At 37.9% G+C, this 18782-nt stretch overlaps 1 protein-coding gene and 1 long non-coding RNA gene across 2 annotated transcripts in view; one reads left to right on the forward strand and one right to left on the reverse strand.

The window, feature by feature from the left end:
* The window catches only part of LOC141569643 (uncharacterized), a 166420-nt gene that overhangs the window by 40075 nt on the left and 107563 nt on the right, over positions 1–18782 (reverse strand). The gene's annotated exons all lie outside the window — the stretch shown is intronic.
* DMP1 (dentin matrix acidic phosphoprotein 1) lies at positions 1016–16531 on the forward strand. Its single transcript, XM_019731249.3, has 6 exons — positions 1016–1120; positions 6978–7052; positions 7533–7580; positions 9776–9808; positions 9991–10038; positions 14137–16531. Exons 2-6 carry the CDS (start codon positions 6999–7001, stop codon positions 15517–15519), a joined length of 1566 nt encoding a protein of 521 aa, XP_019586808.3. The 5' UTR covers positions 1016–1120; positions 6978–6998; the 3' UTR covers positions 15520–16531.

The raw sequence follows: 18782 nt of genomic DNA on the forward strand, positions 1-18782 counted from the left end.
TGGGTACACCAGGAAACAAAACAAACATCCTCACTCTTGAAGAATTTAAATTCCAAGGACATACAGTTTTAAATACTTGTTCAGTGGTTCTATTGTTACTTGAGCGGGCTCCTTGGTTAGTGCCAACTCCACTCCAGCTCCCTACACCAAATACACCCCCTGAAGAGTCCTGATCAATACCATTTTATCCATTTCATTACATTTTCAGTGATGGCAGACAGTCCCTCTGAAATTTCTTTCTCTGGATGCTACCCAGACAGTCTTCTCCTTAATTCAATTCTGATTTCAAAGAGTTGCCAGAGTTAAAACAAAACTGTGGCAAGCAGTTTGGGGTGGGGGACGCGGGGTGGGAATAAGGAAGTATTAGATTTAGATTATTTTTGATTAAAAACAAAAGTAACTTAGGGTGGTGCTTTAACATTTCCAGTCACCACAGAATTCGGTAAGTGGATACTTCACCAGATTAGTAAAAATGTTGGACTTCTGTGTGTATGTAGGGGTTGGGAGATGAGAGGAAAAGGAGACAAGTAATAGAGGTTGTTAAAAGAAAACAAAAAGGAATGAATAAAAGCCCAATTCTCAACACCAACAGTTTAGGCAAATCTAGTATTTTAGTAGGTTCTTCATGTGCAACCCGGAAATGTACATTAACAGGAAACTTTCTACCCACTCTTTGACTCTCCTTTTCCCATCCTTGCGTCTGCTGGGATCTACCGGTGGGTGGAAGATACTGTCATTGTTTATAATGCTCACAAGCCCGCATGGATGTGAATGACATATATTTAGAAATCAAAATAAAGCTTTAGGAAGATCTTCAATTTAATGGAAACTAGTCTAGTCATTTGGGAACCACAAGAGCTTTTTAGGGAAACTCTTCCTCTGCAAGCTGGAGGAAGTGTGGGTGTACTGGAGTCCCGGTGACACCTTGTGATGTCAGTCACCCCCCAGCCCAAGGCTGATTGGCTAGGAAGAGCTGAAGCAGAGTTTAAATTCCTGCACCATCAGAGAAATGTTCAGAACATCAACAGAAGTGTGGCTTTATTGGGCATAGATTTGCTCTGTGCGAACATCAGCCTGATTGCTGAGACTTTTTGGGAAAAGTCTTTGTGAGCTGAGGAGGGTAAGACATTCTCATGGTTTAATATTTTTTTAAATGATTTCTGTTGTGTTGTTTGGAAAATACTAAATATGTATACATGCTGAGAGGAATTACGCCATGCAGAGAAAGATGGGGAGAGCTGTGCCTTGGATAAAAATGATTCCCATTTTTGTGCCTGTTGTTTATGCCACAGTAAATAATGATATTAAAATGACATGTTAAGTCAATAGAACCAGGTGTTTTTTTCGGTAGTATTTTAATTAGATCTCTGCATAGTAGTTCTGAAAGGGAAAGTTTACAGAACAGGGGGCAGATAGAAAGTCCTTTTGAAGTTTAGCTTTAGTTGGCAAAACAGAAACTTTTACATTTAGGTTTTATGGATATAGTGATGTTCATGGCCTACAGGACATTATGAAAGAATCTAAACTGGACTGGTAGGACTTCTAACACATGGTCTTTTAAACTAAAAACCACTTAATGCTATTCATCTAGACAACATTCAATAATATTTGTTATGTACTAAGTAACTGAAAGAATATGCTAAGTCCACTGAAATAAACCAAGGGTGTTATCATTACAATGCTTTTGTGTTATTTAGCTGGGTGTGACGCTTTGCACACAGCCAGAATTCAATAAATGTTGAATACAATTGTCTTTTAAAACATTTTCTAATGTAGGAAACTTAGGATTATATACATACCCCTGTTTATATGTCTTTTTATTTGCTATATTTATCCCACTTCTTCATCTATATCAGAAGTGTGTGTCTTCCATAACAGAGGTGGGAGCTGTGGTCAGGTAACATATTCCGCATGCCATCTAGAAGATCCATGTGTAATAGCAATACTTCTAGCAACCTGTCTTTTCCAGAAGCAATAAACTCTGGTGAACCATACTTTCTGTTTAACTGAGGGCCAAGTAGACTAACCTACTTTGATCTGATTGATTGAAACATGGGAACAAACAGTATTCTAAAGGGCATTAGGCCACTTACCTACCACAAAATGGTGACATGGACCAACGTGCCTCAGATGCTTAGAGGCCTTCCAAATCTATACTTAATTTTTGGGACACCTAGGAATTATTTTTACTCTAGTTGATCGCATATAACATGGGGTTGGTTGTAATTGATCTCAAGACAATTACGATTGGAAAGATTAGACATTTGTCTTGATATATTTGTTTAGTTCTCTGAATTCCTGATAGAATTCATGTCCTGGCCAAATTACACCTTATTTTCAAAGAGTAATAATGAAACAACTTTTAACTGAAAGCATCAAATGAACAAGGCAAATAAACAAAAAACAAAAAACCCATAGATACAGACAACAGTTTAGTGGTTATCAGAGGGTAAGGGGAGAGGGAGGATACTAGGAGAGGGTAAGGGGGTTCAAATATATGGTGATGGAAGGAGAACTGACTCTGGGTGGTGAACAAACGCAATATACAGATGATGTATTATAGAAACCTATATAAATTTACTAACCAATGTCACCCCAATAAATTTAATAAAAATTAATTTAAAAATAGAAGGAAATTCTAGCTAATGGATGTTCTAGTTAGTTGGGTTCTGGGTAATTTTACTTTTGTAAGACCAGCTTATTATCATTGTAACACACTGCTATACACTCAGAACCTACAACAGTATCTGTCACATTGGATGTTCTCCATTAACATTGTTGATGCTAATGAATGGATAAATTGTTCATTAGTATTATTAAGGAACACAACACTAAGTCAAAAATAAACAAATTAATCATGATAAATTGAGCTTATGACTTTTCAAGTTCTTATTTCCTTCTTTTGGCCCATCTCTTTCATTTCAGAAAAAGAAGATATGTACTTTACAAGTGAATATTAACATTGAGGAAATTTCAGAACAAGTTTTCTTACTTAAGAGCACAGAGATGTTCTGGCTACACTTGAGGGTAGTCAGAGAGAGAAGGAACAGCAATTTCCTTCTCCAGATCTGAAACATTTTGGATATTTTCAGCTCTGGGAAAACAATTGATAAAGGTTGATTTATCAATACATACACTGTAATACATACACTGCCTTCCAAATAAATGGAACTCAAACTGAGGTTGTTGATTTCCTTTTGTTACATGCTCTTATCGTAGAATGACAGCACGTACAGTGTAGAAATTATATTTACCAATCACTGAAGAAGAACTTGGGGTTCTGGGCTCATATCTTTCAGGCTTGTAGATATTTTGCTAATTTATTACTCAGAATAGGGCTACTGCATATCTGCTTCTATTCTTAGGGTGGCACCTAAGAAGTTTATAAAATTTGGAGCTCTCATTTGGAAATATGCTTCACAAAAATGTAATTATTTTTATCAAAATTACTAATTAAAACTCTAACATAGAGTTGAAGATCTGACTTTCTTTAATGCTTTATGGCAGACTATATTTTTTTGGGAGGCAATAATAGCACCCTCAGGACCCCAGGCTACATTTTATTTTAGTTAATCAGATCTCCATGTGGGAAATTATTATTTTAGGTCAGGGTGCTAAATGCTACTTCTAGAAGCATGAGCAAGTTAATGTATCTTCCTTAGGTTTCGTAATATTCTATCCCTAAGAAACTTGAAAACTGGAAGTTCATACTTCCTTTATAAAAAACACAACATTCATTGGTGTAGTGCATCTCCTTTTTTGTTGTTATTGTTGGTGGTGCTGCTATTTAGATAAGAGAAGCAAAAGAAAATACAGACAAGAACTCAGTATTCATTGGCATTTTATCAAGGCTGTAATATTTGCTACTTTTCAGAGCAGCATGAGATCACCACCCTATTCAAATTTCACTTTGAAAATTAAAATAGTGAGCAGCCTAATTTTTATTTGATCAAGAAGCCAAAACCATTGGCATGCAGTTATTTTGAGAGTATCACACACAGGGGAAACTTTCTTTTCCTTAAAAAATGAACCTAAGAATTTAAAAGAAAGTTTTGATTGTGGGAACTAAAGGGAAGTATAGAAGAGGAAAAAATCTTCTCCATCTTCTTAGGGTCGCCTGCTGGGCCTAAGAATTAAACCGACCTAAGACAGATTAACAGGAGAAAAGAATACAAATTTTGTTAAAACTTTTTCATGCATGTGGGAGCTTTCACAAGAGCACAAGACCTAAAGAAGTGATCGAAGCAGAAAGCTTTTACACCATGTAGACAAAGAAACAGTACATTTGTGAAGAATTGACAAGAAAATGGGGTTTGGGCTCGGGGTAGTAAATTGTGGAGAAGTGACTAGGGAGGTAAGGGTTAGTTTATCAAGGTTTGTACCGATTTCTATCAGCCTTGATTGTCCATCTCTGGTGATAAGAATACCTTCCTTCCTCCTGGTACAGCGAGTTTTATCTCCTGCTTTCAGGTAGGAAAAGGAGGATCAAAACGCCCTTCTCCTTCTTCTTTTTTTTTTTTTAATTGAAGTTTATTGGGGTGACAACTGTTAGTAAAGTTACATAGGTTTCAGGTGTACAATTCTGTATTACATCATCTATATATCACATTGTGTGCTCACCACCCAGAATCAGTTCTCCTTCCATCACCATATATTGGATCCCATTTACCCTCATCTACCACTCCCCTTCCCCCTTACCCTCTGGTAACCACTAAACTATTGTCTGTGTCTATGAGTTTTTGTTTCTTCATTTGGTTGTCTTATTCCTTTGTTGTTTTCAGTTTTATATCAGTGAAATCATATGGTTCTCAATGTTTTCTGACTTATTTAGTTTAGCATTATATTCTCAAAATGCATCCATGTTGTCACAAATGGCACTAATTTCATCTTTTCTTATGGCAGAATAGTATTCCATTGTGTATATATACCACATCTTCTTTATCCATTCATCTATCGAAGAACACTTTGGTTGTTGAAGCTGCTGTTTCTCAAGAGCCTCAGCTCAAAATAATTTTTATGTGAAAGAGGCATATTTTGGGATGAGATATTCTGGTTTCCTTCAGAAGTAACATCATGTTAAATTAGGTTTGTTTTAGGTTCAGTTGAGCATTTTCATGTTTTGTCTGTTGATATTAGGGAAAGGATTTGAAAAAGGAATTTAAATAATATCAAAACACAAGGATTGATACGAACTATGCTGAATTAGAATAAAGAAAACAAAACAAAGAATGACAGTATTGAAGAGGCATGATACTCATGATATAAAATGAGAGGTTCTGTTGGACCATTTGAGCAGAAATGAGGAACATTTCTAGCCTCCTTTTCTTAGGATTTCTATTGTTTTATTGAATAAACTTAAAAAATCAGATTAGATGACTTCTCGAGCCCAGTGTTTCAGACATTATTCAGCATATTCAGACATTATTGAGCAATGTACGCTTATTTCTTAGATCAAGGGTTAAAATCACTGAGCACCTTAAAAACAAACCCATGCCTCTTTCCACTCCCAGTGAACTGATTTATTACTCTGCAGTGGGATTTGGGCATTGGAGCATCTTTAAATCTCCCCAGGTGATACTAATATACAGCCAGGTTGAGAATCTCTCACTTAGATCTTGTTATAGTATATATTTAACATTGAAAGAAACAAATCAACAAAAGTGAAGTCTGCAATAAACTTGCAGAATTCTTCACAAAATGTATGGAAGTCTATCTGACTAGTTGTTAAGGCAGCCGCAGGGCTTACCAGTGCAGGGCAAATGTAATAATTTTCCTAATATTTTCCTTCAAAATCATTTCAATAACTTTTTACATTAGCATCTATTACACCCACTTTTAGATAGAGAACAAATTGTTTCCAAATCACCAGTTCTTAAGGTGTGAAATGAAACCACCCTCCAGGAAAATGCAGTCTGATTTGGCCTATTTCTCTCAGCATGATTCACAAGTGCATTGCAAACCTTTAATCTGCCCGAGAGCCTTCAGTACTGGGAATGACACTTAAAAGAATTTAGCATAATCATGTATAATGTCCGACTAAACGTAGCACAGTAGATATTAGGAGCTTTCTGGAGCTGCAATATGAAGTCTGCCATAGTACATCTCTTACAGATCAAGAAAAAAAATGCAAAACCAATTTATTTTGTCTAGACATTATTACGAGGTTATAGATATGACTGAAAAGCTGTGTGTGTGTGTGTGTGTGTGTGTGTGTGTGTGTGTGTGTGTGTGCATGTGTGTGTGTATGTAGACAAATGCTCACCACCTATCAGTGGTATCAATGTTAGTTTTCTGGGGGAATATATTTGCCCGGTTGCTCTTCCACACCGAGCTGCATAATTATGAATATGAATGGTCAGAAATTTCTCTTTACTTTTCCCTCCATTTATCATATTTTATGTGTTAATGAAGAAGTATTTATAGAGCTCCTCATGGAAAAGTTTTAAATTTATCTCTCAGGAGTAAGGTTTTTTCTGTTTTTTAAACAACTTTATTGAGTTGTAACTCACAGATATACTTTACCTATTTGAAGTGTAGAGTTCATGGTTTTTAAAATATTCACCGAGTTGTTCAACCCTCACCAAACTCAATTTTAGAACATTTTCATCACCTCCAAAATTTACCCTTAGCTGTCAACCCACAACTCCCCATCTCCTCATCCTGGGCACTTTTCTACTTTGTTTCTACAGATTTGCCTATTTCAAACATTTAATTTGTATGGAATTATACAATATGGGTCTGTTGTGTCTACCTTCTTTCATTTTGTATAATATTTCCAAGGTTCTTCTACTTTTTAGCATGTATCAGTACTTCATCCCTTTATATGGCTGAATAATATTTCATTGTATAGATATAGTACATTTTATTTATCTATTCATCACTTGATGGACATTTGCATGAGTTGTTTGTTAAATAGAAAAAGCTGAAGCTCCTATATGGTTTTTAGCATGGAGAAAAACATCTGTTCTTCATCACAGGTGGAGGTGTCACTCCCGGCTATGAAGACCAGCATCCTGCTTATGTTCCTTTGGGGGTTGTCCTGTGCTCTTCCAGTAAGTACCAGGATAGGGCTATATGAAAATTATCTTTTATACCTAAAATTTTATGAGTTTCACTGGATATCAACAAAGGTGGCTGTGTATGTTCCAGTCAGATAAATATAGTAGTTTCTTGGGAAGCTGTTTTCTTAACGATATCATTCAAGTTATTCCTTATTCTCTTCAGTTGCCATTGATACAGTTATGATTCTCATTTTTCTTCCTCCTAAGCTGTGGTTCTCAAAGTGACATCCGCAGGCTGGCAGCATCCACTAGGACTTTGTTAGAAATGTAAATTCTTCGGTCAGACCTCAGACCCACTGAAACAGACTCTGTAGGGGTGGGGCACGGCCATCTGTGTTTTAACAGGTCTCCAGGTGATTCTCAGGCTTGCTAAAATTAGACTACCACTGCTCCTAAGTGGTAGCATGTTAATAGCTAGCTGCCGCCTTGGACATTCCTCTGTGGGCTGACCATGTGTACTCAATTTTCTAGGTAGCCAGGTATCAATATACTGAATCCAAGAGTTCTGAAGAATGGAAGGTGAGTTGAAATAAGATTTTTTGAATTATTTTTATTGTAATATATTATTAGTAAAACAAAGTAGCTCCATCGCAATTGTTGAAACTGTTGATTTAATGAGCACATTAATAATTTATAACATAGATAGTAAGAACTATAATTTGTAGTTCATGTAAGAAAAGCTAGTTTATATAATGCTTCCACTCCACTTTAATAGGATAATTTGCTGAGGAAGCATTTTCTTCTTGCGCTCTACTTTCCTAATGGATGTTTATAATAGTGCAAGGAGATGCATGACAATGATCCAAGACTGCCCTTGGAGGATTAGGACTATAAATATGCTTTGCCAAGAGCAGTCTAATTAGGCAGGACATCAAGTCCTGGAAAGTGAGAAAAGAAAGAAGAATAAGAGGATACTAGAGTCTTCAGAAAAACAGCTAATGCTAACTGAGTATTAACTCTGAATAATCCAATAGTTACTAACTCTCAATAACCCAAGAACCATCTCCAGGCATGGTTCTGTGTGCTTTACATGCATTAGCTTTCTCAGTCTTCACAATATCCCAATGAATTAGGTGTTGTATTTTATTCACAATTTACAAATGGGAACTCTGAGACAGAGAGAGTAACTTAGTCTGCCTGGGTTATACAGTTAATAAGTGTTAGAGCCAGACTTTGAACACAGGTCACCGTGGCTCCAGAATCCACATTATTTACCAGTGTGTTCTATCCCTCTCAGGAATTGACTAGGTCTAGGAGGCCAGTAGGTTCTCAAGATTGGAACTACACGTAAGGGTTAAAATCTTATGCTAAGTCAGTGTTTTATTCATTACGTTGTATTCTGCTGACTTTTGCGTATGATACAGCTTGGGCACAAAATGCTATGAGTGGTGGGAAGATAATGTCAGAGGCCTGAGACCGGGTCCTGCCCCAGCCTCAGGCTGGAAAAGACATTACATGAACTTGCATCTAGTCATTAGGTTGGTCAATTTTAAAAGCAGCCACTGTAGATCCTTTCCCTCATTCAACCAGAGACTGTAAGAGTACCACAAACATGCTGTGTTCTCAAGCCTAGCCTTGGCATGAGAAAAATACCAATGTCTTGCTCCCTTCCACCCCTTAATTTCAAATAAAACTGACTAGAGTCTGCCACTGTTCCTGCATGCAGTGTCACAGGGCAAAGACTGGAAGTGATTATAGCTCCTTCCTCTGAGGACATATCCCCAGCGGATCACTGCTGAGAGGCTCTTTGAAAACCTATTGATAGCAGCTCCTCCCTGCTCTACTCTGTCCCTTGGGTCCTCACACCCATATGTCAGCAGCTTTAAGCCACGTGGGACTTTGGGATTTTGCCTGGCTCAAGGGGAAGGAGGAGATGGGGAAAGGGAACCAGAGGTGGCTCAGGCATTCTTAGAATTCTTACAAGATTTAAAAAAATGAAATAAATCAGAACTATGACTAGTTAAGTTTCAGATTTAGTATTTGTTTTTTATTTTGGGGACTTTATGTGTCTCAAGAAAGATTTAATGGCTTTCTCTGTTCAGTTGTTTCTCCTAAGGAATTTTATAAAGTGGATGTTCTCAAAATGGATCATTTCTTTAGTTTATATCATACTGAATAGTTCTCAAGATGCTTCTGTAGTCATTAGCTAGTTTCATTTTCAGAGCAACCCTGTGGGGTACCACACAGTGGTTGTTAATATTCTCAATTTCTAAAAACAACTGATATGAGACAGGTGAAGTGAATGGTCCAAATTCACATAGACTGACCAATTATTGCAGTTTACTTGAGACTTAGGGGTTTCCTGGAATATATGAATTTCAGCACTAGCACCAAGATGGTTGGTTTTCAGGGCTAAAACCAAAACCGAGGAGCTAATTGAGACTTAAATCTGGGTTCTGAGTTCCCATTCTGGTTTTCCTACGTTACGTTTCCTCTAAGTTGTATGAACAACCAGTTTCAAAGAAAGTATATTTTTCTCTAAGTGACGTATCAGAAATACAATGATTTTTCTAGGTCTTTTATATCAAAAAAGGTTTTTTTCAGGCCATTTGTCATCCCACATTCATTTTTTAAGTCATATCATCATTATTATTACTCATGTAAATATAAAATACATATTAAGAAACTTAAAAATCTCCTAAAATTATACTAAATATTTGTGATGACATGATTCATCTGTGAAGGAGTAACTTGTTTTCCTTCCTTTTTTACAGGGTCATTTGGCTCAGACACCCACACCACCCTTGGTAACTATCTCATTTATTTTTTGTCATAAACATCTCATAAAATAACTTGAACACTTTTCTCATCACCTTAGGCCATTTGGAAAGTAGTAAATCCAAACCACAAGCATTTGATGTGTATTATATTTTTTCCTTCCTTCAGGAATTACCAAGTAACATATATATATATTTTTTTTTCCTTTTAGGAGAGCAGTGAGTCATCAGAAGAAAGTACAGTTAGCTCAGAGGAACAGGTAATTAAACAGACCTTTTTAAACTTTTCAGGTTACTTAGCAGCTGAAGGAAACAATGTTAGATTAAATTACCTGGCAACCATTCTAAATATAATATTTTCTAACCATTGGTTATGCTGACTAAATATTCCATAAAATAAGAAGGTAAATATGACTGAGAGAATTCAGATGTGGACATATTTATCACTGGGGCCAGATTATAGACATTGTGTCCCTGTGGGGACAGAGTCCCAGAGTGCAGTTTCCAGGCTCTCGGCCTCACATGGGGAAGTGCTGGCTTAGGTAGTAAATGGCCATCAACTATCATTGGATGGCCATCAGCTGTGGCTAGTTGGCCGTCAGCTATAACCAGTGAGCCATTGGCCACTAATATAACTGCTGTGGCTACGCTAGCAGAAAATGGGGGCTAGCAAGAAGATGGTGGCTGAGCTAGCAAGAGCGGATTGCAGCTAGCACGGCAGATTGAAGCTAGCAAGTGGAGTCGGTCAGTTGGCAGGCAGAAAAGCGGACAGCAGGTTGCATGTCGTGTGAATCCAGCCTCCAGTGAGACTATAGTGGTATGACTCCCCTACCTATGGCTCCGTGGGTGTCCCTTTTTGGCCTCACCATGTCCTGCGTTCTTATGTGGGGAGCAGGAGCTGAGGCCCTGCAGGCCGCCCCGCACGACAGTCCCTAAATTCCCTCTAGTTAAAAATAACACACACACGCGCACACACACACACACACACACACACACACACACACACACACACGGTCACAGACCATGCTAGCAAGTAATAGCTCATTCATCAATCTCAAATGTTGTTTTTTCAATTAGAGCAATTCATATCAGGCAGAGAAAGGTGGTCTGGCTAACATGGCATGAAGTGCCTGCTAGGCCGGGAGACCTCCTCCATGTTAAGGATCCTGTTGGAGGAGAGAATAGTAGAACCCTGAGGGAACTTTATTGAAAAATCTTTAGTCATGACTTTCTCTTTAAAATAGTCTCATCTGTGGTCCTGGGAGTGTGAACAGCTGACTTAGCTTACATCCATTTAATAAAACGTTGCCTTGCTTTTTCATCCCCCTCCTCCTCCTGCTCTTTCTTCATTTCTCTAAGACAAATTTGTCATTACTTTCTTAGCTGTCCTATCATTTTGTTCAAACTGAACCCTGTGGGGCTCCAGAGATTCCAGGAACCAGGTTTCTCTCTGAAGCTCTGACCCATACTGCATTCTATACTCAACCACAATTGGAAGATGAATTATTAGGCTTTTAACCACTATTTACTAAAGGTCTGTCAGAGGAACATTATAGACATTTATAGGCGTAGAACTGGGGAATGCTCTTTTCTGGAGATGCTGTAATTTATTACCTCAGGGTTCTCTAAGCTCAAATGAGAGTAACAGTCTCTGTTTGAGAAGGCTGCCTCCTAAGGTATGGGAAGCTAAACAGATGCTGAGTTCCAGCACACCAGTGTAAACTCTAGTGATGGAGAGGTCTCATCACCCTGTACTCCAGATTGGAAACTCAGACATCATCAATAGGAACATGTGGAAAAATGAAAAGAAAAAAGTTAGCAAGAATGCTCTGTTACAGGGTATGGGGAAGAGAGCCAATTTTTCCAAAGCAGAATTATAATGACTCACTATCCTTCCTTATCTGTGCAGAGCATCTCATTGCTTTATTTGTGGAGATAATCTGTCTGAGCTCACAATTAGAACTAAGCTGCCTTGGTAGTCACACTAGTCGCAGTCTTCTAGCTGAGCCTTCTACGGGCAACCCTCTGCCAGGGTAAATGAGGTACAAACATGGATTGGGTGAGATACATACTTTACTACAACATTTTATGTTCATTTTGGAAAAGATTTCATCCTCTTCCCTAATACAGTTCCCCCACAGCCCCAGAGTTGATTAGAAAAAACTTTGGGTTATTTTAAAATCACCCAATAGTTTTAAAAACTTGGTTTTAAACCAAACAATTTGATGGATGAGCATTATAAACCAACTTTTAATTTACAAAAAATTCTGAGAGTTTACTTTAACAAATCACACTTACAATATGATTTGAGTTTCATAAATGTGATTTCAATAAAGATTTTTCAGAAATATTTGCAGCATGAATGACTTGAGTTTATATGAAATGGAATGACTTGAGTTTCTTTTTTTGTGTGTGACCTTGAAATGATTCAACTTTATTTGTCATGATTTAACATTCACAATGTATCTTTCAATTCTTTAATTAGATTCCTAAATATTTCTACCTATTACATCAATTATGCAGCTGTGAATATTCCTCAAATTAAAAAAAAATAAATTTGCAAGATACGAGCAGTTTTTGTCATAACCACATGGAGTACTTTTTGCAGAACCAGTGGATAAACTGAATATATAATGTCTAAGACCTTTAAGACTAATAAACCATACTCTAGAACAAGGAAATCAACTCTTGAGTATCATATTTTTAATTTAATTCTATATAACAATCTTAATGGGCCACTGGGAATGCAGCGATTGGGCTCTGTTGGTACCTGGTGAGACGAAAATAACCCTTAGGGATGGGATGTTGATAAAGCATACTCCCACTGTGCAATTAACAGTCCCACCTCTATAGGTGATTCGAATGCCAATAGGAATCGAGAAAGATAAATAAGAAGGACATTGCTTTACAACTTTTCTATGACTTGGTTACTTATAACTTACTTCTGTAAAGAAAACTTACAGAAACACAGGATTTGTTCATTTTTTTGTTTATATTAAGAATTCTCTAGGTGCAATAACAGAGTTTAAGCATGAATTCTGAGCACACTTATATTTAAAACTGGCAAAGCATAAGCACTTCTACATTCTCCTGCTTCTAAGCCCAGAAAATAAATAAGTAAATAAATAACAAGGGTAGAGGGCTCAAGTCCAAGGAAACAAAAGAAAATAATCATAACTCCAAACTAAAAACTATGAAGCAAACATGCCAAAAACTGTGAAATATACATTAAAGTGAGGCATGATATAGATCAGATACATCTTATGACTTGAGTTGAATGAAGATTTTTCTAAAAATTCTCAATGATTCTATGATTCAAGTAATAAGACTTCAGGTTCTGGAAAAAGATAAGGAATATTTCTGTAGACAGCTATTTGGACAATGCAGAATGGCAGCAGTGAAAATAGAAATGAAACCACACTACTGTGCCATTTTTTATTATATATGATTTAATCTCCCAGCTGAGGCAACATGCTGGAGGTAAGCTGGGGTAGGGAAGGGAAGAAGTTGGGATCACTCTATTATAATTCAGAGAGTCTGCAAATTAAGGAGCTTTCTCAGGGCCACCCTTTCTTCTTTCTTTTAAAAAGATTTTTATTAAAATATAGCTAACATACAATATTATGTTAGTTTCAGGTGTACACCATAGTTATTCAACATTTATATACCTAAAGAAGTGATCACCATGATAAGTCCAGCAACCATCTGACACTGTACCATGTTATCACAATATTATTGACTATATTCCCCATGCTGTACATTACATCCTCATGACTTATTTGTTTTAAATCTGGAAATTTGAATATCTTATTCCCCTTTACATTTCCTCCCTTTAAAAATTTTTTCAATTACAGTTGACATTCAATATCATTTTATATTAGTTTCAGGTGTACAGCATAGTGGCTAGACATTTATATAATTTAAGAAGTGATGCCCCTGACTAGCCTAGTACCCAGCTGACACTATACATAGTTATTACCATATTATTGACTATATCCCCTATGCTTTACTTTACATCCTCATGAGTATTTTGTGACTATCAATTTGTACTTCTTAATTTCTTCACCTTTTCCCCTCTGTCCCCCAAACCCCTCTCATCTGGCAACCATCAACTTATTCCCTTCATTTATGAGTTTGTTTCTGTTTTGTTTGCCCGTTTATTTGGAATGACTTGAGTTCCAATGCCTCATCTTTCCCCTTTAATCTCTGGTAGAGATGTTATTGAGCAGTAAAATTGACCATGGGTTAGATGAGGGACATAGAAAGAAGAAAGCAGAAAGGACCTCAATGGATATTAGATGACACCCTCTATGTCACCTCCTGAAGTACTTACTATGTCTGTTAACCCCAAATTCTAGGTAAATGAGGACCGCAGTGACAGCACCGAATCAGAAGAGGGCCTAGTCCTTGATGACCATCAGTATGTTCATAGAGCAGCTGGTGGCCTCTCTAGGAATGGAGGAAAAGAAGGAATGGATAAAGATGATGATGAAGATGACAGTGGAGACGACACCTTTGGTGATGATGACAATGGCCCAGGACCTGAAGAGAGTCAAGGAGGAAACTCCAGATTCAGAAATGATGAGGACTCAGCTGACACCACACAATCCAGTGAAGATAGTACCTCTAGTGGGGAAGACAGTGCCCAAGACACCACCAGCGAGAGCAGAGATCTTGACAGTGAGGATGAGAGGGACAGCAGGCCTGAGGGAGATGACCTCACTCAAGAGAGTGAGAGTGAGGAGCACTGGGTGGGAGGCGGCAGTGAGGGGGATAGTAGCCATGGGGATGGCTCTGAGTTTGATGATGAAGGAATGCAGAGCGATGATCCAGACACCATCAGAAGTGAGAGAAGCCACTCCAGAATGAATAGTGCCAGTGTCAACTCACAAGAATCAAAAGGGAACAGTGATGAGCAAGCAAGCCCTCAGGATTCAGGTGAGAGCCAATCAGTGGAGTATCCCCGTGGGAAATTTTTCAGGAAGTCCCGCATTTCTGTGGAAGATGACAAAGGTGATCTTGACGATAGCAACACAATGGAAGAAGTCAAGAGTAAGTCCACAGAAAACACCAACTCCCATGAAGCAGACCTCAGCCAATCCAGGGAAAACAGCAAAAGTGAATCTAAAGAAGACAGTGAGGACAGTCCGTCCCAGGAAGACAGTCAAACTGTAGAAGACCCCAGCAGTGAGTCTAGTCAAGAGCTTGACCTGCCATCTCAAGAAACCAGTAGTGAATCTCAGGAAGAGGCAGTGAGTAAGTCCAGGGGTGACAATCCAGATAATACCTCCAGCCACTCAGAAGAAGGTCAGGAAGACAGTGACTCCAGTGAAGAGGACAGCTTGAGTAAACCGTCCAGTTCAGAAAGCAAATCCAGAGAGGAGCAAGCTGACAGTGAATCCAATGAGAGCCTCAAATATTCAGAGGAAAGCTCGGAGTCCACTGAGGAAGAGAACAGCTCTAGCCAGGAGGGCCTTCAGTCTCAGAGTGACTCCACAGAGAGCCAGAGCGAGGAAAGCCAGTCTGAGCAGGACAGCCAGTCTGAGGAAGATGATAGCAGCGATTCTCAGGACAGTAGCAAATCACAAGAAGATAGCAACTCTACTGAGAGTAAGTCAAGCAGTGAGGAACATGGCCAGTTAAAAAACACTGAGATAGAAAGCAGAAAATTAACAGTCGATGCTTATCACAACAAACCCATTGGGGATCAAGATGACAATGATTGCCAAGATGGCTATTAACATCAGCTTTCCTAAGAAGTGGCTCTCATGTAAAGGAGTCTTGGGGGTGGGAGAGTAGGGAAAAAATTATAACTATAATTTATTGATGTGTTTTTATCAGAAAGATAATGGGAGGCCATTTCTTTCTGAAAGGAAATGCTGGACATTATACATGTTTCTAGGGTGTCACCAACCATAGAGTTTTCAATAATGTGGAATGACACCAGAACACACTCAATGAGACTGGAAGCCAGGAAAGACATGCATCATAGCTTCACAACTGAAATAGTTCTTAACTCATGAACCTAACAAATAGTTATGGAGGTTCTACTATGTACCAGGCTCTGTGCTAGGTGCTGGGGATATACAGAAGCTTAAGATTTGTTTCTTGCTCCTGAGGAGCTTACAGAGGGAAAATAAAGCTAAAGCGCTAACGAGGAATACATATGAGGGAAACAAGAATTACTACAATCCCATAGGGTGAGTGCTATAACAAAAGGATGAACAAAATATGTGACAGCATAGAAGAGGGCAACCAAGTTTGCCTTCGAGAAGACACTGGAGTCAGAGCATTGTATAGGATTTCTCCAATGAAGACGAGATAATTCTATTTATTCTTGGGATAAGCAGTAGTAAATCTTATATTATTGAATATTTAGTCTGTGAGAGCACTTTCATGCTATGAACCAGAAAGGTGTTTTAGAAAAACAAAACTTTTTTTTCAACTAATTTATCATTTTTGACCTTTTTTTGTGGAACTCCCATGAACATGCTTATTGACTGCTGGTGATAATATGGATTAGATTGGGAGAGTGTGAGCAGGAAATTCCTCTTTAAAGAGATAACTTTTAGCTTTATTTTTTTTCTAAAATCAGTCCATGTGCAATACTAGAAAAACTGTCCTCTGAGTTCTTTACATATATTGCACATAAAATTGTGTATATAGATTTCAATTGATTTTTGCCAAATACCCTTTGAAATGTTACCTCAACATAAAATATTTGTTTTGTAATAAAGGTAATAATACCCAGAAGTATGTGCTTATTTTTATATTGATATTACTAGAATATATTTATATTAAACAACTCTGCCTTTGAAACATCACAAAACAGTTTATTGGCTTTCTCTCATTAAAGCAAAAGGTTTTCCTGAATTATTTTTTGAAAATTTAATTTTATTTATAATTCAGGTAGCATTTTGATAAAATTAGTTTACATGTTGCTTATGATATTTCACTGTTATACCTGTTATAGATAAGGAAAAAAAATGAAGCCAATTCTCAACTGTTTTATGAGGCCACACCAAAAGGTCACGGTGTTGAATTTAACATTAGTTCTTGCTGGTCTCTCAGATTTGTCATTTGTGTAAACACTGGGAACTACAGGAAAACAATTCTTATATATTTTTATTTCTTTTAGAGGAATCTACTTCACCTTAGCACTTCTACTTTTCAAGTGTGATTTCACCCACACGTTCACTTAGAGTACAAGAGAATTCCTCTACAAATTTATTAGAAGAATCAAGAAGACTTCCTAACCTTGAGACTGACACTTCTCATCCGTCACATAGCTCTGTTCCCTCACAATGCCAAAGCAATGGTTACTTGCAGAGATTTTATATACATTAATTTATTTCTCTAATCCTCCACCTTGAGATTTTAATTCAGTAGATCTAGTGTGAAACCCAGAATTCTGTATTTTTAAATGGATCCTGATCTAGCCCATTCACATACCTATATCTGGGTTCTCTGGCTATATGAATTAATTATAGGTTCTATTAACCAGTAAGTTCTTGCCAACCCACAGCTTCTTCTGATGAGAACTGCTTCATGCTCAGATCGTCTGGGTGCCTGAGGCATAGGTGACCGGGTTCTAACCATTCAAAAGCCCTGCCTCAGCCAGGTGATTGTATGAGCTGAGCACCTGACCCAAGGAGAGTTGGTCTATAGGCTGGCCAGCAGCACAGAGGAGGCAGGTTGCAAAGGCCCTGCCTGAACATGAATGATAGCGGCTAAACAAAAACGGAAGGGAAAACACAGAGAGGCAGAATTAAGAGACAGCTTAAGCCCATTAATGGTGGTACACAAAACTGAAAATGATTGAGCTTCTGATGCTGAGGGGCAAAATCATAATCCTCTTGTTCTCGTGCTTGGTTCTTGACTCTCCTATTGCCCCAGACCTTCCTGAATTCCTGTGACATTCCTTGCTCTTAAGAACCACCTGCATCCTTACAATACACAACCTTTCTTGAGGCAATTCTTGAGTCAGTCTTTGTTCCTTGCAACCAAAAAGCCTAATGAACTCAGACTCATAAACTTGGCCAGTGTTCTGAGGTAACTCCCAGCACTTTTAGAAGGAAGGACAACTATAAGAATTTCAGCTACGCTCATGACAGAAGTCATCTTAAGTAGGTGTAGGAGAGTTTTCTTTCAAGTTTCTCTCAACACATTTTATGTAGTAGGTATAGATATTGGTCCATCTTGCAATTAGTTGGTAGTGGTATAGAAATAGTATCCAAAGGAAATTTGGCTGGGCTTGCTTTTTAGCTTTGAAGGTGTAGAAGTTTTCTCATGGAGGTCCTCATTGAAGTTTATAGTGGATGGGCCCACAGAAGCCAAATCATAATCAGAAACCAATTTGTAATTTATAATGAGAAAGAATAAGAAAAGTGTATAAGGTGAGCATAAATGAGAACACAGGAAACTATGTGATATGAATGCCTAGCAGCACTGGGATAAAATAAGATAATAAATCTGTGATGCTCCGTGGGAAACCTTACAGTTAGGACGCAAATGTTAGAAACCTGACTCCTTTTTTCCTGGAAAGTGCTCAAAAGGGCCATCATCAAGTCTTGCCTCAGTGACCCTTATTTTTCTATGCTTATTAGGACTAATCCATTATTCTTTAAATGGCTCAGACTTTCTTTACATAGAATAAACAGCATGGTCAAGTTGGTTTCTGTGGAGTCCCGCTGACCTGGAAACCATTCTATCCTTTCCAGATGGTTCTGCCTATATATGTAGATGTTAAAATTTAGTTTCTAAATGACAATCTTACTTTATTCCTCCTAGTTCTTGGGAGAGGTGGGCATTCTCTGTGGCTCCCACACAAATACAAATTGGTGGTTTCCAACTCTTACCATTTACTCATTGATTCATTCAAACATTTATGAAGCACATCTTATGATCCAGACATTAGGGATATACAATGATGAATGAGATATGACTTCTGCCCTTAAGAAGCTCCTCATCTATAGCAGAATCAAAAGTGTATTCACTGTGATAA

The sequence above is a fragment of the Rhinolophus sinicus genome, chromosome 1 (assembly GCF_057876585.1).
Source record: "Rhinolophus sinicus isolate RSI-liver-muscle chromosome 1, RSI-T2T, whole genome shotgun sequence".
NCBI classification, from domain to species: domain Eukaryota; kingdom Metazoa; phylum Chordata; class Mammalia; order Chiroptera; family Rhinolophidae; genus Rhinolophus; species Rhinolophus sinicus.